This window comes from Suncus etruscus, chromosome 11, assembly GCF_024139225.1.
Source record: "Suncus etruscus isolate mSunEtr1 chromosome 11, mSunEtr1.pri.cur, whole genome shotgun sequence".
NCBI lineage: Eukaryota > Metazoa > Chordata > Mammalia > Eulipotyphla > Soricidae > Suncus > Suncus etruscus.
Window position 1 is genome coordinate 68640759 of NC_064858.1, and position 26890 is coordinate 68667648.

The following is a 26890-nucleotide window of genomic DNA, read 5'->3' on the forward strand; positions in this document are numbered from 1 at the left end:
CATTTGGGGGCTTGTTTTTTTGGTGTCACACCAGTAGTGCTCACTCAGGGAACACTCCTGGTGGACTTGGGGCAGGAGAACCATATGCCACAGATCAAATCCAGGATTGAATCTGGGTTGGCTGCATAGAAGCAAGTGTCCTACCTACTGTACTAGAGCTATAATTTGTTTTTCTTTGGTAAAGCTAAGTTTTATAAATTTTTATTTATTTTAGAATTGAGTCTAAAATAATCACTATTACAGATTTTAAGCAGGTTGTTTTCAGAACTCTGATGTAGCAGAGATCTCTTATTAATAGATACTGCTATCTTAAAGGCTTAAGTATCTATGAAAGTTCCTTAAACTAAAATTCTGATTCAATAAATATTGAATCTCTTAATAAAAATAAATATAAAGATTATACTTTATATCTTTATGAAATTTGATGAAAAAACAGTAATTTTTAAGATACTAAGCAAGACTAGTATTTGTTTCATATCTGACACATTTATGAATATTAATGCTTTTAACTTTGTTTTCTGAAAACACCTTCCACAGGAAGTCTATCTAAAAATCCTTGAATGTGTTCAATGCTAGAAATCAAACCATTAAATACATTGAATAAATTGCCTGTTATTCAAACTGTCTCTACCAATGCTCAAATGGGCATTTATAACAAGGAGTCAAATTGCCCTAGATAAAACTAAGTGAATTCCAAACTGTGTCTCTCAATTTCAAAATAAAATCATTTCATTTAAAATTGGTGGGGGGAAGGCTGTACTACAGAAGGGGGATGTTTATCACTGAAACCCAACTACAGACTTGCTTGTAATTATAGTACTTAAATAAAAATATTAATTCTTAAAAAATAAAATATCTGATATTTTATTTTAAATGTATTTTTATAAAATTTTATTAGCATTAGTAGACTACATTAGTAGACACTTTCATGAGAACTCTGTCTCAATTTGAGTAGTTTTTTTTAAATAATTGTGTCTTGCTAATATACGTGAAGATTTGGAATAAACTGAAGACAATAATTCGGTCTTAAATAAAGGTTTCCATATTCTACTACAATATTCCTTTGATAGGTAAATTACCTGAGTATAAATCACAAGGTAGAGTCTGTAAACATTTTCCATCAGTAATTAAATATTCTCAAATGCAAAGAGATCTCTGCCAATAGTTTTTCTTAAATACCTTGGGTAGTCCAGTTGTTCCAGATGTGTAAAGTATGTACAGAGGATGCTCTGAAAGGACAGGAACACAGTCATGTGACTGTGCTTTTACCATTTCCTCATCCCAATCAAGGTCCCGGCCTGATACCAGGGGAACTGATTCCTACAACAAAAAATACAGAAAGAAGTGATAAAGAAGTAAGACTAATACAGAGAAATGATGAGCAATAGTTACATTTATAGATGTCTAAGAACTGGACAATAATTTAGGCATAAACAACACTAAATAGCGAGAAAATTTTAGTAAAACATAAAGTCCCCAAATATTGAAACTGATCTGACAAAGGAGGATTTTGACCTAAGTCAAAACACATGCTTAAATGCTTTGCATGTGTTCCAACCATATCATTATCAACAGCCATAGCTTAAGTAACAGAAGTTTGAATTTCCATTAACTTAAGTTTCCAGTTACCTTCACTTATTTATATTTTACATGGTTTGGTTTTTTTACTTGGAACTATTAAGTTAACTATCTACCCCCAAAATGTCCATAAGCTCACTAAAATTTTTCTTTTAATTTAAATAGAAACATATTTTCAAAGCAAAAGAATCATCTTTAACGATAAGGGAGAAATATACTTTTCACTGTTAAGAATTTAAATATCAATTTTGAAAATTAAGTATTATATTAAGTATAATATATATGTGACACATATAATATATATGTGAAATATGTAACATATACAAAATAGCTGTCTACATATCTGTCAGTTTCACAGCTAAACAGCAGCTCAGAAACTCAATAGCACCCTTAAAAGATAAACTGAAAGGTCTACTTTAAGACAAGACAGGCCTAAAGACACATCAAATTTCTACATAAAAATGGCTCTAAATCCCATGACAATTATCTCTCTCAATCAACATCAATGGGCCAAATACATTAGTTAAAGAGACACAGAGAGGCAAAATGGGTCAAAAATCTGAATCCAACATTCTACTGCCTACAAGAAACACTTCTGAATAGTCAGAACAAACACGACTCAAATTCAAAGTTGCAAGCACACATCAGGAAGAAAAAAGAGCCCTATGTAAATAGCTTAATGATGCAGCTAATAAAATTAAAATTAAAAAATGATCAACAAAATAAACCCAAAATAAGTAGGCAGAAAGAACTAACAATGCTTAGAGCAGAAATTAATGAAGTGGAAACTCAAAAAACAATCTGAAAGATGAATGAAAGCAAAAGTTGGTTCTTTGAAAAAATAAACAAGATTGATAAACCACGAGCAAAACTCACAAAGAAAAGGAGAAAGAGAAACTCAATAAACCAAATTAGAAAGAAAAGGGGGAAAACACTACAGATAATACAGAGATCCAAAGGGTGATCAGAGACTACTTTGAGAGACTCTATGCCATGAAACATGCGATTCTGGAAGAAATGAGAAAAAAAAAGAAAAGAAATATAAAGGACATTATAATAATGCCCAGAGACAATAGAGATGAGGGCCGGATCAGCTCATGATATAAAGTTTACCACAAAGAGTGGTGAATGCAGTTAAAGAAATGACTACAGAGAAATGACTACACTAAGAACTACCATGACAATGTTGATGAATGAGAGAAGTAGAATACCTGTCTTGAATATAGGTGAGAGAATAGGGAAAAGGGGGCATTGGTGGTAGAAATTTGCACTGGTGAAGGGGGTGTTCTTTCTATGACTGAGGTCCAACTCCAAACATGTTTGTAATCATGGTGCTTAAAGAGATATTAAAATAAATAAATAAATAAATAAAATTAAAACATCTCACACACATATTTATTCAAAGAAAGAAACCATTTATGTATGTCAGTAATTAAAAAGAACCAAGTTCTGTGTTGTAAGATTATAATAGAGTTTTGAGTGAGACAAACCTTAAATAAATTAGTGCCTTAAGAGTAGTAGGGTGTTTGCCTTGCACACAGCCGACCTGGGATGGACCCGGATTCAACCTCTGGCATCCCATATGGTTCTCTGAGCCTGCCAGGAACTATGTCTGTCTGAGCACAGAGCCAGGAGTAACCCCTGAGTGTTGCCAGGTATGGCCCAAAAACCAAAAAAAAAAAAAAAAAAAAAGAAAAAAACCAACAAAGATTAAGTAAGAGCTTTGTTATTTTTTGAAATGTTGAAGAAGTTTCAAATGACACATTGTCAAATTTAAACTGATGAATCAATACAAATCTCACTGCAAAGCTACTTATTCTTAGTGAAATTTAAAAACTATTGCTATCACCTATTGTGTATAAAATCATGCATTTCAGTAAGGCGACCCCTGAGTTGAGCCCAAGTGGTAGGACATTTTGGAAAGCAAGGCCTTCAACAAGCTCCTCAATGTATTAACCATGGTTTTAAAAATAATCATATGTTTACATAATTGCATATATAAATTAATATTTCTAAATAATATCGGTTATTATGACAATGAAATACACAAAACATAAAGATAACAATTTAAACTGAATTTCATCAAAATAAAATTTAGACTTAATCAGTTCTTCAGTACCTATAATACCACTCTGCCAGGACCAGGTTATGCAATTTAGACACACATAATTAGAATTCTATAAAAGAATTATAATATCTAATATAATTATTATCAAACTGTATGTTTCCATTTAAATATATCAGAAAAGTACAACTATTTTAAAATGGTTAAATGTTTATTAAATTTCAAACCTGTCAGGAATATCAGCACACTGCATATTAAAAAAATATCTATTGTGGGGCCGGGCGGTGGCGCTGGAGGTAAGGTGCCTGCGCTAGCCTAGGACGGACCACGGTTCGATCCCCCGGCGTCCCATATGGTCCCCCAAGAAGCCAGGAGCAACTTCTGAGCGCATAGCCAGGAGTAACCCCTGAGCATCACAGGGTGTGGCCCAAAAACCAAAAAAAAAAAAAAAAATATCTATTGAATAATTATAGATTAAACTAAATAGATTTGAATGAAAAAGTATTTTCTTAGCCAAGAAATACAGAGATGTGTAAAGAATATTTAATGAAAGAACAGGAAAAATATCAATATGAGATTTACATATATATATATATATTCATTTCTGCAGATCAAGCTCTTAGTCGGTAATATCCTAGAAAAGCAATATTGGGACAGTGCTATTTAACTGATTGTGACATTGCTTCATTAGGTTTAAGACTGACAACCAGGTCCTCTGGCAAAAACATATAATCCTAGTTCATGCCATCCTTGTTAATGAGCTGTATCACTGAGACACAGAAACTGCATTTCTCTAAATTTAAAGCAAAGTCATTCCAAGAGGCCTAATTACTCTCTGAACAGGTTTAATCAGAAGAACAAGAGTCATTCAAATTTCTCATTTTAAATAAAGATAAGTCCAAATGACAGGAGAGTCTCAAGAGATAGATAAAGGAAGAGAAGTGAATTGGTTAAGGGTAGAAGGAAAGCAGAAGATATGTATGCTGAATAAGAGAGAAAAAACGATATTCATTCAAAACATCTGATTAGTATTTAATATTCAGGTACAGTGTGTACATAAATAAAAGAAACAGCATATGTCTCTCCCTTACTTCACTTCTTCTATAAAATGGGCTAGTGATTGTCTCTAATTCAAGGTCTGTGAGAATTAAATAAGAAAAGCATTTTAAAGTTACTTAGCATTGGGCTTAACACAAATTCCTTATAAAATCTGCACCATTTATGTATATGTGGATAGCACAGGCATACATAACAATCTCATGTGTGTATGTGTGTTCCTACACTTCTTCTAATCTTCTCTTGTCCAAAGTCTTATTACAGCTGACTCTACATTCTCTGATTTAAGAGCAACTAAGATTTTAAACTATATGATTGAGGTCAGTGGGAAGAAAATCCAAATCAATCTTTGAGACAATAAGTATGTGCAAATCATTGAGTAAAGCAATTCACAAACCACAGACAACTAAAATTTTACACAGGAATTTAATATGGAAGTTGCAAGGTGCTAATCAAAATTATATTGCTTTAACACTTTCTGTTCTTAGGGGTACAGAAAGACAGTACAGTGAGTAAGGCACTTGCCTTGAATGTGGCTGTCTGGCTTCAATATACAGCCTCCCACATGGTACCCTGATCACTGCCAAGAGTAATTCCTGAGCACTGACAGGAATGATTACTGAGAGCGAAGTCAGGAGTAATACTTGAATACCACCAGGCGTGGTAGAATCAAAACAAAACAAAAAGGCAACAACAACAACATGGATCTGAGCACTGTTGGACCATATTAAAATTAAAATAATTATCCACTAGTAATCTTAAATCATTTTTGTTTTTTATTACTACAGTAATTATTGTTAGGTGTTCAAATAATACATGATAGACTACACAGAAAACAATTTACAAATATTCCGTGTAAATCTTTTCCAATGTTTTTTTTTTTTTTTTTTTAGTTTTTCGGCCACACCCATTTGGTGCTCAGGGGTTACTCCTGGCTAAACGCTCAGAAATTGCCCCTGGCTTGGGGGGACCATATGGGACGCTGGGGGCATTGAACTGCGGTCCTTCCTTGGCTAGCACTTGCAAGGCAGACACCTTACCTCTAGCGCCACCTCGAAGGTCCCTCTTTTCCAGTTTTTTAAGTTACTCTTTATATTAAAAAAAAAAAAACAAAACCACTCTGGGGCCGGTGTGGTGGCGCTAGAGGTAAGGTGTCTGCCTTGCCAGCACTAGCCTAGGACGGACCGCAGTTCGATCCCCCGGTGTCCCAGATGGTCTCCCAAGCCAGGAGCGACTTCTGAGCACATAGCCAGGAGTAACCCCTGAGCGTCACCGGGTGTGGCCCAAAAACCAAAAAACAAATCATCCTAATTTTTTTTTATTTTTTGGGCCACACCCTGTGACGCTCTGGGGTTACCCCTGGCTATGAGCTCAGAAATCGTCCCTGGCTTGGGGGTGTCCATGTAGAACGCCGGAGGATCAAACTGATCAGTCCGTCCTAGGCTAGAGCTTGCAAGGCAGGCAGACGCCTTACCTCTAGCGCACCTCTCTGGCCTCAATCATTCTTATTTTTGCTAAAAATAACAATGATACTCAAGAAGTACATTTAATGATATATACATCAAGAGACTCATTCAAATGACCAAAACGAGAACCACTCTTTATACATCCCCAATATCAAATCCAATTCCAGAACAAATTTACCATATTTGGACGGTTATAAATAAGGACTTTGTCAGGTTTATGTTGTCCAATGCGCAGTGCTTCTTCTAGAAGGGGCAGGTATTCAACCTTTCTTCCAGGTTCAATGCCAAACGACGCTGTCACAACCATCTTAGGCTACGAGGAGATTGGAAAGAAAAAAAAAAGAGTTGAAGGAAGTTTGGGGAAGATTTGCAATCTGACTTCAGGAAATGATGTTTTAGGTAAAAACTGGCAACTTAATTGTTCTCTTGCCTATGGAATGGCCCAAAAACCAAAAGTCCCTTTCAAAATGGTACAGGATCACTTCCATTACAATCTTATTTACCTGTTTAAAATTACACAGTTAATGAAGCTTTTAGCTAAGGAGGAGGGGAAAGAAGGGAGGAGAGGAAAGGGGAGGGGAGGAGAGGAGAGGAGAGTGGAGAAGAGAAGAGATACTCTCCAAAGAGTAAACCAAGTAATCTTACAGGACCAACTTGAACATCACTTGCAGCCACCTTGTGTCAGTGGGTTACTACTCACAATGCAGCATTGTTTTAGACTAGTTCAGGAATCAGTTGTAAGTTTATTTTTAATCTCAACATTTCTGCTATAGGTATAAAGCCTACAAGTCTACAGAAGGAAAATTGTGTCTATCTCATTACTCCTTCCTCTTCTTGTGCTTTTGCTCATTTTCACATTATGTTTGTAGGTTTTTCTTATTTTTCTTATAAGGATCTATCCAAGACTAGGCCCAGCCCTGCCTGTTGCTAGCAAATACTTGGCCACTCTTTGCTAGTCATTTTTCAAGATATAAGCAAATGGAACTCAAGGTTTGCCTGGGCAGGCAGAGTTGGAGTTACTTCCTTTTCTGGATCCAGTCTAAGCCTGCCCACTGGGGTTCTAGGGCCAGTGCCCTTCCTATCTACCAAAAACAGGCAGGCCTGGATCTCATTCATTTCGGACCCAAGACCTATTCCAGGGCTAGCCATCTTATAAACTGTCAATGAGGGTTTGAGGAGTTGGGCCCAATCCTCATTCATTTGTCACTCATGTGGCATGAATTGCCATTCATGTCTTCATTCTTTTATTATTGACACTGGTTCTTCCCTCAAGAAATCCAAAGCCATGAGAGAGATGATAAATGATTCAGGAGACAAATACTTAATCCAACACACTGCACTTATTTCTGAATTTGGACTAGCTACAATCCATTTCATCTATAAAAGGCTTATATTCTACCAAATGCATATCTATATAATTCATCCTGACTCTTGAACAGAATTTAATATTCCTGGAACTGAGATTCCATCTAAGATCTAGTTTCCTCTCAGTTATCTTGTGGTGGAATCAGAAAAAGGGCCAGCTCTGGCTGATTATATAATCTTTCTCTTTCCACTATACCAAGGTGCCATTAAAAAAAAGTTTTTAGGGGCTGGAGAGATAGCACAGAAGTAGGGTGTTCGCCTTGCAAGTGGCCGACACAGGACCTACAGAGGTTCAAATCCTGGCATCCCATATGATCCACCATGCCTGCCAGGATCGATTTCTGAGCACTGAGCTAGAAGTAAACCCTGAGCACTGCCGGAAGTAGCCCAAAAACAAAATTACTGTGCCTATGCAGAGGGAAAGAAATTAAAAAAGCACAAAATAGTCATTTTTCCACATATATATATATATATATATATATATATATATATATATATTGATTGATTGTTTTTTTGACGTCTCTATTTTGGTATAGATATTTAAGTTGATGTCTCCTTTTCTATTTTTATATTATTTTATCTTATCTTTCTCTTTCTTTTGCACTCAGGCATGATTTGAAATCAGAACCGAGACTATTGTGTGGTGCTCCTCATTATTGCTATAGGGCTCACTGGATATTTAGTTTGACATTTATTTTTGTATTGTTATGGTTTTTCAATTACCTTTTTCATGTCCTCTCTCAAACTGAGGCAGATAGCCACTAGAAGGACTCCACCCATTTTCAGCGTATTTTTTAATTAATTAATTAATTTTTTTTTCTTTTGCTTAATCTTTACCCCATTCTATTGCCTTTCTTTCCCTCAAACAAAAACACATAACTCGATTTATCTAGGTTAGCCTCTCAAATAGAGGAAGAAACAAGGGAGGGCACCAGGACCAAACAGATGTATGATCACTTATAGTCATCTAGACAGAGGGGACCACCTACTCTAGCAGCCTGGGGGGTGATTGTGGGGGATATGGGTTGCATAAAGGGAAAGGGGAAGGGGAGAGGACAAAGTTGCTGGTGGATATTCCCCTGATACAATGTTAATATGTACCTAAATACTAATGTGAAAGATATGTAAGCCACTATGATCAAAATTAAAAAAAAAAAACTATTATACAGAGTGAAATAAGGCAGGGGAGAGCATAGTCACAGAATAGTCTGACTCATTTGTGGGATTTAAGAAAAATAAAAAGATATTAATGTACTAATACCCAGAGACAATAGAGGTAAGAGCTGGAAGGATTGACCCGCAGTATGAAGTTTACCACAAAGAGTGGTGAGTTCAGTCAGAGAAATAACTCACGGACAACTATCATGACAATGATAGTGAATGAGAGAAAAAAAAATGCCTGTCTCAAATACAGGCAGGGATGGAGGAGGAGGTGTTACACCCCACTCAGGAAGGGCACACATCAGAAGTGCTTTTCAGCCTTCTTAGGTGTAGTGCACTCCTGAAAAAGAATTATTTGCCAAAAAGGCCCGCTTACAGTAGTCAAATCAGTTGATCCTTTGCGTGGATTGTTTGGCTATAATTCTAAACGTGGCTGTGACTATCTCTCTCTCTTTATTTTTGACCATTATTAAAAATAATAATAACTAATATGTTCTATGATTATAATTCTAAAATATGGAAATAAGTCACCATCATCAGAAAACTATACACAATATATCAAAACAAATAATTTAATAAAGTTAAAATTAAATTCTTCTTCCAAAATGATAATCATTCCACATTCCATGTACCCCTTTTACTGGAGGCTTCCACTGATCTAGACTGAATAGAAGGAATACATTATTCTCAGTTTCATCTAATAAAATAAAATAAAATGCTTTTTTCTATTTATTGAAAATCATGACATCAAAATCATCCCTGATTTCAACTATTAATTAAATCAAAATATTTCAGATATTTTTCTCTATCTCCATCTGTCCTTTAACTTGGAAAAAATCTGAAGATGCTGAAGAGATAGAGCACAGTGGTAGGGCATTTGCCTTGCACATAGCAGGAAAAAATCTGAAGATGCTGAAGAGATAGAGCACAGTGGTAGGGCATTTGCCTTGCACATAGCAGACCTAGGACAAAAAAAAAAGAAAAATTTGAAGACTGAGTGTTCTTGCCCACCAGAATATGACTTTCAACAAGGCTGTGTGTGTTTGTGTGTGTGCATTGTACATGTTTGTGAGAGTGGGTATGTTATGATTGAATATTCCTCTAGTGGTATAAATATTATACCACTTATGGTATAAGTTTTATGAATCTTTTCAATCTGTTATAATACATATATGTATGTCAATTTCTTCATATTGTATGACATTTATGTATGTATACATAAAATGAAATTCTATCATATTCAAAAAATAAATAAAGATTAAAAAACTTTTATCAAGGGGTCTAGTCAGGTGGGGAGGCAAAAAAACATAGTAGACCAGAAGTCTAGCAAATGCCAGGCCCTGAGTTAAGTGTTTTTCCTGGCATATCATCCCCAGGTCTACACTATCTGACTGAGAAACACTAGAAATGGATCCTGGATACCTGTCTCCAGCCACACGACAGGGAGCCCTTATTAAAAAAAAAATTGGGCCGGAGCAGTGGTGCAAGTGGAAGGGAATTTTTCTTGCACAAGCTAACCTAGGACGGACCACTGTTTAGTCCCCCAACCTAGGAGCTCTTTCTAAATGCAAAGCCGGGAGTAACCCCTGAGCGTCATTGGGTGTGGCTCAAACACCAAAAAAAAAAAAAAATGCTGACATTTAGCCTCAGATTTTTAAGATTTCTATTCTAGGGGACCAAAGAGATAGAACGGCAGTAGGGCATTTTCCTTGCACGCAGCCACCCGGAAGGACTGTGGTTTGAATCCGTCATCCCATATGGTCCCCCAAGCCTGCCAGGAATGATTTCTGAGCACAGAATCAGAGGTAATTCCTGAGCTCTCCAGGGTGTGACCCAAAAACCAACCCCCCCCCAAATATTTTTTATTCTAATTTACCAGGTTTTCCTAAAATTAAAATTCCTGTTGGTTAGGCCACAAACTAAATGCCTAATTTAATAACTTCTCTGTTATCACACAAAACTTCACTCACCCCTTGCCTATTACTCAATTCCCTATTATTAGACTTATTATTATTAGACCTAGTTCTCTTCCCTGATAAGAATATCTCATCTTCATGATAAAAAGGATAGTAAATTCATTGAATAAGGCCCTTTCCTTGAATGCAGCTGGCCTGGTTTCTATCCAAAGCACCTCATATAGAAGCCAAGGCCTGCAGTAGTGATTCCTGATTGCAATTCCTGAGCACTAACCTGGATGAGGGCCCAAAACACCCATGCCACTACATCCATCCCCAGCCTGCCATCATCACAGGCAACCTTTTTTTTTTTTATGGGAACCCATATGGGATGCCAGGGAATCAACCACCATAGGTCCTAGGTTAGCACGTGCAAGGCAAACACCCTACTGCTTGCGCCACTCCTCCAACCCCTCACAGGCACCTTTTAATGTTTGGTTGTTAAAGTTTAGGTCTCAAGATTTCATTGTTCTTCATTCTGTGGATTGGATATTTAGTTCTATCCATACTCAACAAATGTGCCTGAGACCCTTTAGTCCCTGTCCCCTGTCATTTCATGTGTCTTTTTCCTCCCCCATTCAATTCTTTCCTTTCCTCATTATATTCTTGGGTCTAGAGCGTTCACAAGAACCCCCATTTAAACCATTGCATTTCTTCATGCCATTACTTTAAATACCACATATAAATGATATCCTCTTGATAACAGCTTGACTTTTAATGTCTATTCCATGTCATTTATGTTTGGAAGTGTTTAAAACTCAACAGCTCAAGTAATAGCTCCTGATGTCCTCATCAAGTTTGCCATATATTTTCCTAGTTTTAAACATGTGAGCCTCCACCTTGCCTACCCTTCTATTTTTAGTTGTTGTTTTAATCAGACCCATACTCCTAATTCAGTGCTCCAGAGTCACCTCAATGGTACTTGGGGACTATGTGGCACAAACCCAGGGTTCATACATGCACATCATAGTGCACATCTCAGGTATAAAACTGTATCCTACCATCATTCTCAGTGATGTGTTTTTTTATGTATATTCTGAAACTTGTTAGTGTTCTTTTTGATAGATATCCTCCCTAACCCACTTCCAAAGAGAGTATCAGGCACACATAATGATAAGTGACAAATCAGTTATTAGTTATTTTCTTGTATATTTATGTGTCCAAATACAGGGCAAGCTAACTTGAAAGATAAGCCTTTCACTAATATTCCCTTTTCAGGGCAGGATCGATAACACAGTGGTAAGGCCTTTGCCTTGCACAGTCAACACAAGATGGACCCCGGTTCCAATCCCAGCATCCCATATGATCCCAGTGCCTGCCAGGAGTGACCTCTGAGCCCAGAGCAAGGAGTAACTCCTGACTGCAGCTGCATGTGACCCAAAATAATAATAATAATAATAATAATTAATAATAATAATAATAATATTTCCTTTTCAATAAAACTTTTGAGGAATATTTTATATTACCCACTCTACCTAAAAAGAGATGCCTCTCACATAGAACTGACTCAAAAGTCAATATTTGGTTAACAGACATGCCAAAAGTAAAGGAAAACCTAAAGTATCCCATTTGAAAGCAGGATACAAGTGCTGTTGCTCTTAAGAGAGTTATAAATATATATATGGTTATACTTTGTTCTATATATTATATACAACAATACCTACTACAGAACTCACCCCTCATCTTACCCAAAAAATATAAAGCATTTACCTTTGCATGGTCAATGCGGGTACTTAGTTCTCTGGATGCAAAGCCCCCGAATATGAGGCTGTGAATGGCTCCTATTCTCGCACATGCCAGCATGGTGTACATTGCCTGTGGAATCATTGGCATGTAGATGACTACAGTGTCACCTTTCTTGACACCGTGCTTAACCAAAACACCAGCAAGCTTAGACACCTGAAACAAAAATTGTGCAATCAGTTAACTGTTGTCTGTGTGGGGTATCCTCAAAAGTCTAAGATAAGGCAGTAACACAAGATCACTGATCACCCTCTTGGCATTGAATTAAATAAGAATTAGTGGGGCCAAAGAGACCGTTCAGTATGTAGAATGCCTGTCTTGCACCTGGCAGAGCTGGGTTCAATCCTTGGCAACCCATATGGTTGCCCCAAACCTGCCAGGAGTGACCGCTAAGCACAGAGCCAATAATAAATCCTGAGCATTTCTATGTGTGGCCCACAAATAAAAAAATATATATTAATACAGATTTGATGACAAAACAATAATAAAGCATTCACTAACTGAAAATCAACTTCCTATTACTTATGCCCTGTGAACTATATGACTTAAATCTGCTGACATACTTATTTCACAACATATCTTCTCAGCAACTGTTATGAGTTGAATGTATCCAATGTTGGGAGGAGAAACATTATTATAAAAAGCACAGATGCTCTTCAGATAACTTTACTAAGAGGTAAATCTATTAAGTGAACTGAAAAATAATTGTAAAATCACCTCATAAGCCATATATCCAACCTGAGGTGAAGGAGTCTGAATCAGGGTTGCACATAAAATAATCCAAACCAGGCTGATGGTGAAACACATATAGTCTGGCGGGGTCGGAGAGATAGCATGAGCTAAGGCATTTGCCTTTCATGCAGAAGGTCGGTGGTTCGAATCCCGGCATCCCATAAGGTCCCCCCAGCCTGCCAGGAGTGATTTCTGAGTATAGAGCCAGAAGTAACCCCTGAGCGCTGCCGGGTGTGACCCCCCCCCCCAAGAAAAAATATAGTCTGGCAGTCTTCTACCTCATATCTCCACCAAGCTGTCTGCCAGAACTGCTGTTTTTATTGAGTACAGAGACCACATGTGTGTGTGTGTGGGGGGGGGGGGGGGGGTGGAACCAGTAAGGACAGGTAGCTCAGACTATTCTGAGCCAGTCACACCCAGGTTTACAAGTAAGACAATCTCTGTTTTGGTAAATCCAAAGGAACCAGAAATGATCTTTGTTTTAGGTAAAATAAGGTATAATCTAACAAATAATTACTAATATGGGTTTATATTTAGATAACCACTCAAAAAGAAACATCAAATAATTTCCTCTTTCTCTCCCTCTCCCTCTCTCTCCCTCTCTCCCTCTCTCCCTCTCTCTCTCCCCCCCTCTCTCTTCCTCCCCCCAAATGTCTGCCTCCAGACAATGGGGAGAGTAGGACAGAAACTAGAGATACTGGCTTGCAGTGGGAAATGTGCACAGATGAAGGGTGTTGGACTTTGTATGACTAAAACTCAATCATGAACAACTTTGCAATTTTGAAAAAAATAACCTTTTTATGAACAACCTTGTAACTATGGTGTTTAAATAAAGTAATTAATTTTAAAATAAACATAATTATATGTATAAGGTGAATAAGCCATATTCATTAATAAAAACAAGATAACTAAGACATTTATTAATAATAAATATCTTATCAGAGGTTAGAGTGCTATATAGGCATGATAAAATTCAAAGGCTATTGATCTCATACTCCTTTCCCTTTCTAATGTCCCAATACAGTTGTTTATTCTTTCCAACTTTATACACCATCTCTGCTACTATCTATATCTGTATCTATATCTAAATCTACAAACTATAGGCACTATAGCACCAAACCCACTAATTTTGTTTGATCACTTTTAGTATGTGCTTTGGAGATCCAGCATGCAAATTTCCCTTTCCTCTCAATTTCTATTCCTGCAATTTCTAGGACTAAAGAAAAAAATAGATTACAAGCCCACATATAGCAAGAAACTTTCTTAGGGGTAAACATTATAGTTTGAGGACAATCTGTTTTGACTAGTGAATAAGATCAACATAGCTTCAGTGACACACTGTGTCCAATAAGCCAAATATTGTTTTTTTGGGTACATCAGTAAAGATAAAACAAACCAACAAAAAAATCTCTAATCTCAGAGAACATATTGTTCTGTAAGTACAGAAATACAACAAACGTAAAGAAATTCCCTTAGGTAAGGAATAGAGAGGGTGGAAAAGGAAGGGAAGGGGGAAGGAATCATTTTCAGGGGACAATCAAAGAACACAGTATAGCAAAGGGATGTTTCAGCAAAAAAAAAAAAAAAAAAAAAAAAGGCTTCCTGAGCATATGATTTCTGGGCATGGAGAAGCCTTATGTGTGATGTGGAAGGACCAACAAGAAGGAACAAGATCCTAAACAGTGGGTCTATGGGGAATGAATGAGGCCAAAAGGCTATTTGTGATGCTTTTCATTTACCTAGGCCTTGCCTCCTGTTTGAGTAAATTTAAAGGCCTCTGAATCCTGACTCTGATTTTCTCTCTCTCTCTCTCTCTGTCTCTCTCTGTCTCTCTCTCTGTCTCTCTCTGTCTCTCTGTCTCTCTCTCTCTCTGTCTCTCTCTCTGTCTCTCTCTCTCTGTCTCTCTCTCTCTCTCTCTCTCTCTCTCTCTCTCTCTCTGTCTCTCTCTCTCTCTCTCTCTCTCTCTCTCTCTCTCTCTCTCTCTCTCTCTCCAATGACTCTGGGAACCGGAAAGGAGGTCGACAAGGTCAGGAAACCTTATGAAGAATAAAAAAACAAGTAACCATCTCAGTGTTTTATTTTCCCCCCCAATATTATAAACTACAACTGACTGGTTTGTTTTCTTCTGTGAAGAAATCGACAACTTGCAAGCAGAAAGGGGGAAGTAAGAAGCACCCACGTCACATAATCCCAAATGATGCAGTGTTCCTAAAGCAAGACAAGCAGCCAATCGATGTGTGTTCATCTCAGAAGGCAAAGCAGGTGGACAGTGGCATTGTGCTGTGGAATGTGGCCAAATTGTCACTGAAGAGATGGCACACTGGGGAGAGGGCACTAAGCAGAAACAAACTTACAACCACATGCTTGGCATGTTAATAATGTCTGTTGTTAGATTAAAATCCTTTTAAATGAGACCCAACCCAGCAACAGTTTAGATATAGACTAAATTTTCAGTTGCTAGAAGATATCTTTGGATAAGTACTGAAATAAATTATGAATGGTGTGTGTGTGTGTGTGTGTGTGTGTGTGTGTGTGTGTGTGTGTGTGTGTGTGTGTGTGTGTTTTATGGGAGGAAGAGAGGATATCAATCTGGTCAACGTGGCTCAAAATTTAACTGACTTGGCTTAAAATATAAGCCAACAAACTAAAGTCAAGCATTAAAAATATATACACCCATTCATTTTTCTGAATCCTATTGGAAAAATTGGAAGGTTTCCCCAACAACTGTGCTCTTGAACAGTAACAATCTAGTGAAGCTACTGGCCAGCTGCTAGGTTTTCTAAAGTTCATCATTCTACTTGCTATCCACCTCACGTTTTTTTTTCCTCTAGTGTAAAACAATTCACTCCTTCCTTGCCCCTCTTTTGTTTTCATTATCTGCATGACAAAGGAAAGCATCAAAATTAACTAAACACAACCTCAAGGCAAACTTTAGTCTGCACTGTGCCTCAGTAACCAATAGATGGAGCCAATTTAGCCCTGATATAATAATGTCTCAAAGCAAGTTTCATGTTCTCAATAGAGAACATTTCTTTATGCTTATCTTGCGTGAGGGTGACCTAAATTCAATTCATGCATCTGATATGATCCCCTGAGCACAGCTCAGAATAATTCCTGAGTGCAGAGCCAAGAGTAAGTGACTCCTGAGCATTCTTAGGTGTACCCAAAACCAAAGAAACAAAACTAAAAATTAAACTAAAAACAATAAACTGTAGCAATGTTGAAATAATTATAGAATATTTGTATTATGTAAAAGTTATGTAATAATTATACAATGTAAATTTTATATCCATGTGATGATACTAGTTATAAAACAATATTAAATGAGTAAAAACTATAGTTTAGAATTATAAAATAAAAATATATAAATAAAAATGCAGTTAAAATTTTATGTATTGGAAAAGCTTTATTCAAAAACATAGTATACAAACACATTGGTCAAAACAGAATGAGGACTATGCTCTATATGGTAAATAAAGAGTTCCTCCATAGACAGCCATTTGTATGTGCCAAGAAAGTCATGTTTTTATGACAAAGAAAGTACTGGTATTCAAGGCATAAAAAAGTCTTACAGTCACAGGCAACCTCAGGCCATGTCATGGAAAATTATACAAAATAGAAGACAAAGGAACAACTATCAAAAACAAATAGCACAGAGGCTCAGCTAGCAACAAACAGCTCAGCAAATTGTCAGACAAGATCTTCACTAGCACCATGATGATATATACGTTAAAATAAGCAATATAAAGCAAGTTACTTTGTGCCTGCTAAGGGGGCAGGCTGGAGGGGGAATAACTTGAGACACTGAGTTTGGTGTTGGATATGAAGTACCTGAAATGACTTTATTATGAATAACTTTGTAAACAGTAGTGTTTAAATAAAATTTCTAACTGAAAAAAATAATAACAGAAAACAAACTTAAAAAAAAGCTTCATATAACACAAGGAAATCCCAGGATTATAATTTTTTAAAACAGTAATGTTACTGGCTATGGCACTGTGATAATCCTCATTTAGATACATATTGCAAAGTCAATTTAATTCTGAGATAAGACATTTAGTAGCAGAAAATAGTGATGATGTGATGAAAGAAATCTATTAAAAAGTAATAATTAATCTTTAAGTACAATTTATTATCCCTATATAAAACACAGGATAATATATTTTCCAGATTTTAATTGGAATTCCATTACAATTTAAAAAATATGAAATCTTATATTCCAAACCATTATCTAACAATGGGCTAACACATTTACTAACATATTTCCTCTCCAATAATTATCTCCAAATATATAAATGAGTATTATTCCAAAGAACAATCATTTTTCTCATTTTCATTTTCTTCACAAGTAGGTTTCAACAATAGTTGGTCACTTTAAGACTACATAATCACAAGCAAAATGAAATGAAAAATTATTTAATTCAATTAGTTCAGACTCAACCACTATTTCAATAATCTGTGTGCTTTTAAGACTAATTTGATTTTTGGACTGTATTTCAAAAAATTGAGTCAATCCCACATTTCTCATGCATATGTATTCATACACTAAATAATAAATATACTTTTCCATTATCTAATTCTCCTCATTGAAATTTATAAGTAGAGCAACATAATTTATTAAATCAAGTTTTTAAATGAACTATTTTAAAATTATCATTTATTAACAAATAAAATTATTCATCTATAAATAAATAGGTTATTGACTATTATTTTTAAATATATATTATATTTAATTATTAGTCCTTGAAAAGAACACCTTATCAAAACAGGGCATAAAAGGCATAGCAACACCATTTCAAGTAGATACATGTTCCCCAAGGCACTCTTGGGCTCTAGTTAGAGCAGCCAAGAGAACTGAAGTGTCCATTGACAGATAACAGACAAAGGAATAAAGAAACTATAGTACCATATATATATACAGGATATGATCTTATGAAGTTATAAGACAAGATGACGTCTTGGGCTGAGAGATAGTTTCGCAGCCAGAGGACTGAGTTCAATTGCACAACATGTTCCCCTGAGCATTGTAGGGAATATTTCTCAAGCAATGAGTCTCACATCTCACTAGATGTGATTGAGTGGAAAAAAAGGAGAAAGGAAGGGGAAAGGAAAGCAAAGGGAGGGGAGAGTAGGGGAGAGGAAAAATAAGAGAGGAGGGATGGGAAGAAGAGAGGAATGATTTCTTGCCACTTGGAACAAAATGGACTGAAATGAAGATGAAGAGAATTCTTCAGCAGAAAGAAAAACACCATCCAACAAAGAACAAAGTTAGGCCAAACCCACACTTTGGCATCTACTGGCAGAACTGATTCATCTGGGGTAGGAGGGAGGGAGCAAGAGTAAAAGGTGCACAGTGAGCATAATGACAAGACTTTATTTGTAGATTTGGTGTAGTAGAGGGACATGAAGAAGTATAATACAGAAGCCTTAAACATAAAGAGTTGGGCCGGAGAGATAGCATGGGAGGTAAGACGTTTGCCTTTCATGCAGGAGGTCATCGGTTTGAATCCCGGCGTCCCATATGGTCCCCCGTGCCTGCCAGGAACAATTTCTGAGCCTGGAGCCAGGAATAATCCCTGAGCACTGCCGGGTGTGACCCAAAAACCACAAAAAAAAAAAAAAAAAAAAAAAAAAAAACATAAAGAGTTATACATCAATACACCTCAATTAATAAATACATTTTCCATTAAATAAGCCATTGTTGTCAGTAAAAACAAATCCACCAATGGGAAGCTAAAGGTCCAAAAGAACAAAAAGTAGAATTGGTGTCAGCCACTTGCCAAAAGGTACCTAATGGTCATGTGATAAGGAAGAAAGTGGGGCTAGATAAGGATCTCGAGTTAAGAGCATGTACTTGTACAGGTAGAAGGACAGAACTCAATTTCATGTACCACATGATCCACTGAACCTCCACAACTTTATTACATCCAGGGCCCGAGGAATGGTGAAGGAAGGAAGGAGTACAAAGGCAAAGATCAGCTCATGGACTGTAAGTGATGCTGGTGAAATCAGATCCTGGGCGAGTAGAAAGCTTAAAAGATTCAAAAAACATCTACAAGCTACTTCTTCTTCTTGTTTTGTTTTGGGCCACTCCCAGTGATTTTCAGGGATTATTCCTGGGGGATGGGGAAGTATATGGGACATTGAGGATCAAACTGAGGTTTGTCCTGGGTCTGCCACGTGCAAGGCAAACGCCTTATCGCTGTGCTACTGCTCGGGTTCCTAAAAGCCACTTCTGGGCAATAACTCCAACAACTCTTTATTTTAGGTGGGGAAGGGATATTTATAATGTGTCTCAGCTAATCAGATTAGAGGAAAACAGGAAAAGTAGAAAAACAGGATCCATTCAGGTAAAGAGAAAAACAGTGTAAATGCTCTGTTTAAAGGAAAAACAACATGTATACTTTATATAAAGGAAAAACAGGACATGGTCTCTACCTAGTGAGAAAAACGAGATGTTTTGCTCTGTTAGGCTCTGATATTTTAGCGACAATGGAGTACCTCTCCTCTTTTCGATTACCATTTGAGCATCTCTCCTCTATAAAAGTTAATAAATTCTTCCTGCTTTTAGTCACTCAATACCTCCTACCAACATACCAACCATCATGGATTTAGATTCCCTGTCCTGCAATCAGCTAACTGATCTCTAGCACCCAGGGTAGTCCATGAGCAGAGCCAGGAATCAAGCTTGAGCACAGCTGGATGTAGCATAGTTACATAGCCAAGAAGCACTATCTTTTACCCCAGTAATTGCACAAAAATACTTCTGATCTCTGCATCTGAATAAAGTCTTCTGTGGCACAAAGCACTATAGATTAGTAAAGATTAGAAACCTAGGGCAAATGGTCTCCCAATATGATGCAAAGCCCCTGTAATTGCTGCCCCAGGAAAATCTGAGAACAGAGAGGTTGCTTAATATAGGGCAGCGGACAGGACTAGAGTTCACTAATTGATGGGAAGTCATGGTAGGAATTCATAGGTTGAATTTTTGGTTACCATGAGTGGCCAACTTCAATCCTATATTCTCTCAGGACCTTCTTCAGAGAAAACAAAAATCTGGCTTGGTCTTTGCTACTATGTTGATACTTCCTGGGGGGGGATAAGCAATGTATCTTGGAAATCTGCTTCAATCCACGGAAGACTGCTATGAAACAAGCATTAGGAGCTTTACTCACCAGTGATTACAAACCAATGATAACATCCTGGTCCCGTCTGATCAGATTAATGATTAGGAAAGAAACTATCTGCTGATTGGCCATAAAGACCCCACACTCCCACACTGTCTGAAGACTCCTAACAACCAACAGAAGTTTCAAACAAGGACCAAGCATTCAGCCAAACCCCAGGGAGAGCCTCTCACATCTTTCTGTGCCCTGACTCTAGTAGAAAACATCTTGGCGTACTCTTAAAAGAACATAAATGTTGTGATGGCAATAATTGTCCAACATATTTTTATAGAGTAATAACCATGTGAAATATGAAAGCCATTATTTTAAAACAACAACTCTGCAACCTCAACAGACTCTGTTAAATGACTAGCAGATAATAACATTTAACACGTTTAAAATAATGTTCACTCATGCTGTTCATTAAAACCATATTCCTTTCTCTTGATTGGATATATTATTTGATACTTTTTCAATCTCATATCTATGAAAATATCCCCCCCACCCGTTAATTCTCTGGGAACATTTTTTAAATTTGCATTTCCACTTTGTTTTTGGCTGGTTAGTTGGATTTTGAAGCCACACTTGTGGTACTCCAGGCTTACTCCTAATCTGTGCTCAATGTTCATGCCTGGTGAGCACAGGGGATCAGTCCAAATGAGCTGTGTGCAAGGCTAGCACCTTACCCGCATACTATTTCTACAACCCCTGGGTTCTAATTTTGATAAGAAAAATAAATAATCTGAGTCTAGAATATTCTTGCATGCATACAAGTTTACTATTTTTAAAACATTTTCCAATTTAAATATATTAAATAAAGACTATATAGTAAATAGTGTCACACTGAAAGAAAATGTTATAAAATAAGAGGCTGTATGAAAGTACAAGACTGATTTCTAAAGAGAGAACTGAGACATAATTGGGAACATGCTGCCAAAAGTTAAGGAATTCAGGTCTTTGAATTTAAAACTTTTAAGTATTGTGTGATCCAGTCTTTCCGGTCCAACAAAATAGCCCTCACAGTATTAAATTCATTTCCATTTGATCTTTATAACTTTATTTTATTCTCTGTAAAACATATTTTCATGGGTTCAGTTATAAAAATATTAATTCCTTGCTTCAATTGTGCATTAAAATTAAGTCAGTAACAAAAGTAGGCAAAAATGTTTTTTATGAAATGCTTGTATATCTTGGGTTTCATGTTTTTATTTGTTTGTTTTTGGGTCACGCCCAGTGGTTTTCAGGAGTCCTGGCTCTGCTCTCAGAAATTACTCCTAGCAGGATCAGGATTAGGATCAGGATAGGATCAATTGCATCCAAGGAAAGAGTCCTATAGACTGTACAATCACTCCAGCCAAAGCTTGTGTGTCTTTGGGGAAGGGTGGTGTTTTGAATGTTTACCATAAAGAAAAGCAAATACAAAAGAAGCAAATAAAGAGGATGGTTATTACAATAGTTAGATCACTTGCCATACACACAACCAAGTTTCAATTCCTGGCACCTCATATGGTCCCCTGAGTTTAACCATAAATTATAACTGTGATTGAACCAAAATAAACCATGAGCACCCAAAGACAAACAAAAAAAAATAATCTTGGTTTTTGGGTCACACCCGGTGACGCTCAGGGGTTACTCCTGGCTCTGTGCTCAGAAATTGTTCCTTGCAGGCTCAGGAGACCAGATGGGATGCTAGAATTGAACCGGAGTCTGTCAGGGATTGGCTGCATGCAAAGCAAAAGCCCTATTGTTGTGCTATTGCTATACTAAAGAGAGCAAAAGATGTTAACACAAACCTCTATTGTTGAAATCAATTCTGCATTGATGAGTCAATGAAGTAAGTAAGCAAATACCAACAACAATTTAAGAAACAGTAAATAAAATATGACAGCAAATCTGAATACACTCCTCAGCATCAGGATTTCTATGAGCCTTTATGGTTTTGTTGATCAAACATTTTAAAGATCAATCGAGATGGGAAGGGATCATAGAGAATGTGCTAAATAATCCTGTAAAAGTACAAGGACATGAGATCATAGGAATAGTTGGGTATGTTCCAGTAGAATGAACATTAATACAAAAGGGAGGCATGTTTTATAATGCATTATATAGTGCATATATTAATATCTAACAGTATACTGATAACATTCATACCAATTATTTTAAAATAGCTCCTATTTCCCTTGTGATCTACATAAAATTTATTAATATAATTTATCTTTGTAATTTACATAAAATTAATCTTTAGGTAAAGTATGACATGAGTGAGAGTGGATAATAATTTCTCTAAGATCTCCAGCACTGCTAACTGCATTCAATAGAACCTTTCATAGTTATCAAAATTTATTTTACTCAATTATTACTAAAGTGCACATCTGTGAGCATAAAACTGCCCAATGAATTAAAGTATTCACAGCATCATTTTCCCTACCTATATACTTATTGATTTTTAAAGTCCCAAATGAAAAATGTTATTTCATACTCAAACTATGACACTTCACTCCTTTTATTTGCAATACATAAGCCATTCAATATCTTCAACTTATGATAATGAACTTGATCCTCTCCTAGACCTTAGAATTATTATACCATGTCAAATTCTTTCATAATTTTCAACATTATTAAAGGTCAGAAACTAAAAGCTATAACTGGCTCAGCTATCTAAATGTTAAACTTGCTCTATGACAGAGGCAGGTGTTAATCAACAAATACAGAAAATTAATTGTTATCAATTCCCTGCATGTCCCATTAGGGGAACATTTGTTTTCTCTCATATTTCTCCTTAAATTTAACAATCTCGATACTCCGCATGCCAGGATTTCATGGGCCTTTGACTGGTATGATGGGGGCTCTTGGCAGGACAGCTAGCCATAGGACCCCTGGGCTGACCACTTAGTCCAGGTGAACAAGATTCCCCCCACACCAGGCGGGTCTTCAGGGCCATGCCTGGTTAATCAGGCCCTGGGGGGAGGGGGTGAGAAATTCCTCGCTAGGCATCCAAAAACTACAGAGGCTCGGCTGGGCTCAGAACACTCCGCATGCCAGGATTTCGTGGGCCTTTGACTGGTATGATGGGGGCTCTGGGCAGGAGAGCTAGCCATAGGACTCCTGGGCTGACCACTTAGTCCAGGTGAACAAGATTCCCCCCACACCAGGCGGGTCTTCAGGGCCACGCCTGGTTAATCGGGCCCTGGGGGGAGGGGGTGAGAAATTCCGCCCTAGGCATCCAAAAACTACAGAGGCTCGGCTGGACTCAGAACACTCCGCATACCAGGATTTCGTGGGCCTTTGACTGGTATGATGGGGGCTCTGGGCAGGACAGCTAGCCATAGGACTCCTGGGCTGACCACTTAATCCAGGTGAACAAGATTCCCCCCACACCAGGCGGGTCTTCAGGGCCACGCCTGGTTAATCGGGCCCTGGGGGGAGGGGGTGAGAAATTCCTCCCTAGGCATCCAAAAACTACAGAACTTCATGTATTCAGAATATTCCTTATTCTTACGTTATGTTTTGCGTATACAGAATGTTCATTTTGTATTCTGCCCTTTCCCACACCCCTACAAAGCTCTTTTTTACTCCTTAACTCTCTAACCCCCTCTCAAACATCACTAACCTACATTACTCTTTTTAACTTCAGTAGTGTACAATCCTAATCACAGTCCAAAGCTGTGCATTGTGTGTGACAACCCCAAACTGTTTCAAGATACATAAAATGGACATGTATTTCTTTAGAATATTTTGTGTTTTTTCTCTGACAGCTATAATTCTTACTAAAAGTTGTCTTATACAGTGATGATTCTAACTACTTTTTATCTTCTCTTTTTGAGCTGTTTAACAAGGAATTTTGGTGGAAGAGTCCCCCAGTTTAATGCTTATGATTGAACCATGTCATGGGAATCATTGGAATTGTTCTTATGGCCCCCATATGCGCCAATAACACCACGTGGCATTGCTTCTTATTTGCATAGGCACATTAAAATGGGAAAATACTATACATACAAACAAAATCCTAGCTAATAGAGATTGGAACACACAAATCTTGTAGTGCAAAGGGACCTTACACCCTGAACATTGACATAACGACCTGGCACAGATCTCAGAAGAAAGGGCATAATCCATTCTCCCCTGAACCAGGGAAGCCATCCACGAAACATCCAGGCTGGTCTGTAACATCACCTGGAAGCAATCCTCTACCACGGAAGACCTACACTGCTCAGACATCGACCTGCTCAAAAGAGACTTCCCTTAACACTGAGAAGACTTAACAACAACAACGACCTGCTTACAGGACAGGGCTCCCTGCGTTGCCCTTTGATTGTGAGGTGAAAGGAGAGAATGCTCCACATCCTGACTTCAATGTAAGATATGCAGATTCCAGGATCTTTAATACAGAAACATGATACCAACAACAGAGACTGCGTGAAAAATAAAAGTGTGTTGGCACTACAGACAATGTATTGGATTGGACGATCTAGCTTGCCTGGAGCCTAGACTTGGTCTTGTGCCAGGAAACTTCAGGGGTATGGTCTCTTTGTACTTATGCCAAGGTTATTTCTTTCCGTGTCCCTCATATTTTGGTGGGCCTATGCAAACAACAATTGCCACTCTAACACCATTTTTACTGTGCTCCTTTGACTCTAATCCTTAAAAAGAACTCACTTAAAATTTGAGGTTAACTTAAGCTAATATGCATGTATATGGAAATGTAAGAAAATACTATGCCTGTAATGTTTAAGGAGTTACGTAAGTTTTATGGCTTTATATTGCCTTGTGTACTGTTAAGAAATATTATAATGTGTTACAATCTGGGGACTTGAGGGACAAAGTAATTGTACATGCATTCTGTCTTATTTATCTTAATGTTCTTTGGCTGAAATTTCAAAGTTAAGATATCAGCAAGGGGACTTCTGAGAATTATGTTATGGGTGATTGTCCTTCCACTGTAATTTTACCTTGTCCTCTTTCTTTGCATCCTTGTTCTCATAATTAAAAATAAAAATTAAAAAAAATTAACAATCTCTTGTTTGCCACTTTTACTCTTCAGCAACTCATTTATTTTCCATTGATCTAATCCAATGGTCCTCAAACTACGGCCTGTGGGCCACATATTGTATTTATTCCCATTTTGTTTCTTCACTTCTAAATAAGATATATGCAGTGTGCATAGAAATTTGTTCATAATTTTTGTTTTTACTATAATCTGGCCCTCCAACAGTCTGAAGGACAGTGAACTGGCCCCCTGTTTAAAAATTTGAGGACCCCTGATCTTATTGAGGTCAGTAGAGGTGACTTTGTCTCCTTTATTCACAGTGCCATCATGAACTGCACAATATTCAATTCTAGGGTGCAACTACAGTCTGGGAAGGCCTGAAAGGAGAACCCCTATATGCATGACACAAATCTTTTGCTCTTTCATTCCAGGCCCAATGTCTACAGCAAATTATTCTCTGATACATGGGGACCAGGCTCTTCAGAATGTCCAGTGATTTCTCTAAAATTTCAGAAAACTGAATGACATCCAGGGTAATCACATTTTTCAAATTGTCATATGGTAGCATATAAGCCGTCATAGTTAGGAACTGAATTAAAACAAGAGATCTTCTTAACTGTTAAGCATTAAAACTACCAAATATTTATGGATATATGTATATGTATTTCTAACAATGTAGATGGGAGAAATATATTTTTACAAATAATTAACTCTTTCAGACAGTGAGTATGTTTACCTTTATTTACAACTTCATTTTATAAAGTTTATAAACTATTTTATCCTGTAAAAAATAAAATGAATTGACTAAGTAATAACAACAATCCCCAAGGACTTTTTACTATGGTAGTGATATACTAATTATTGCTAGACTAATTACATAGGTGCATTAATAAGTAAAAAAAAAAAAAAAACTATGAACCAATATAAAGAAAGGCACTCTGAACTCCCAAACATAGTAGTGTGACTGTCAGCAAAGAAGGGAGTCACAGAAAGAAAGTTTACATATCAAACATGAGTCTTGCTTTCAGAAACTAATACCCTTAAAATCTGGTGACTCAGCATAGTCCAAGGTTACTTGCATTGTTGCTATTCTGTTTAGGTTGATGTTTAGGGAAAAATAAAATTATTTAAGTTCATGTTTGGGAAAAAATAAAATAAAATGATCACTGTTCACATCAATTTAGTTTTAAATATATTGCTTTCAATATGGAGAAATTAGGTAAATGGGGAAGTTTGTTCAAAAAGGTAGAGCATGGAGACTGGAGGGGTGGCGCAAGCGGTAAGGTGTTTGCCTTTCATGCGCTAACCTAGAATGGACCATGGTTCAACCCCCCGGTGTCCCATATCGTTCCCCAAGCCAAGAGTGATTTCTGAGCACATAACCAGGAGTAACCCCTGAGTGTCACTTGTGTAGCCCCCCAAAAGCAAAAGGAACATATATGTCTTGCAACTAACTACAAGGCTCTGTGCACTGAACTACTTGATCACTTAGGGAAATGCCTGGGGTAGCCTCTGTAACCCTCAACAGTGGCAAATTGAGCACCAAAACACTATGGTCACATAAAAGGCCGATACTTTTGTAGTGACTCCTGATGTCTGAGTATGGTTGGGGGGGA

The 26890-nt window shown here is 37.2% G+C and overlaps 1 protein-coding gene across 1 annotated transcript in view; it reads right to left on the reverse strand.

The window, feature by feature from the left end:
• ACSS3 (acyl-CoA synthetase short chain family member 3) overlaps positions 1 to 26890 on the reverse strand; it is a 238668-nt gene that overhangs the window by 139806 nt on the left and 71972 nt on the right. Inside the window, exons 3-5 of the mRNA XM_049783383.1 lie at positions 12357 to 12545; positions 6344 to 6478; positions 1180 to 1320 (exon numbers count right to left, since the gene is read on the reverse strand). Of these exons, the coding sequence (XP_049639340.1) occupies positions 1180 to 1320; positions 6344 to 6478; positions 12357 to 12545 (465 nt within the window). The remainder of the gene's footprint in view (positions 1 to 1179; positions 1321 to 6343; positions 6479 to 12356; positions 12546 to 26890) is intronic.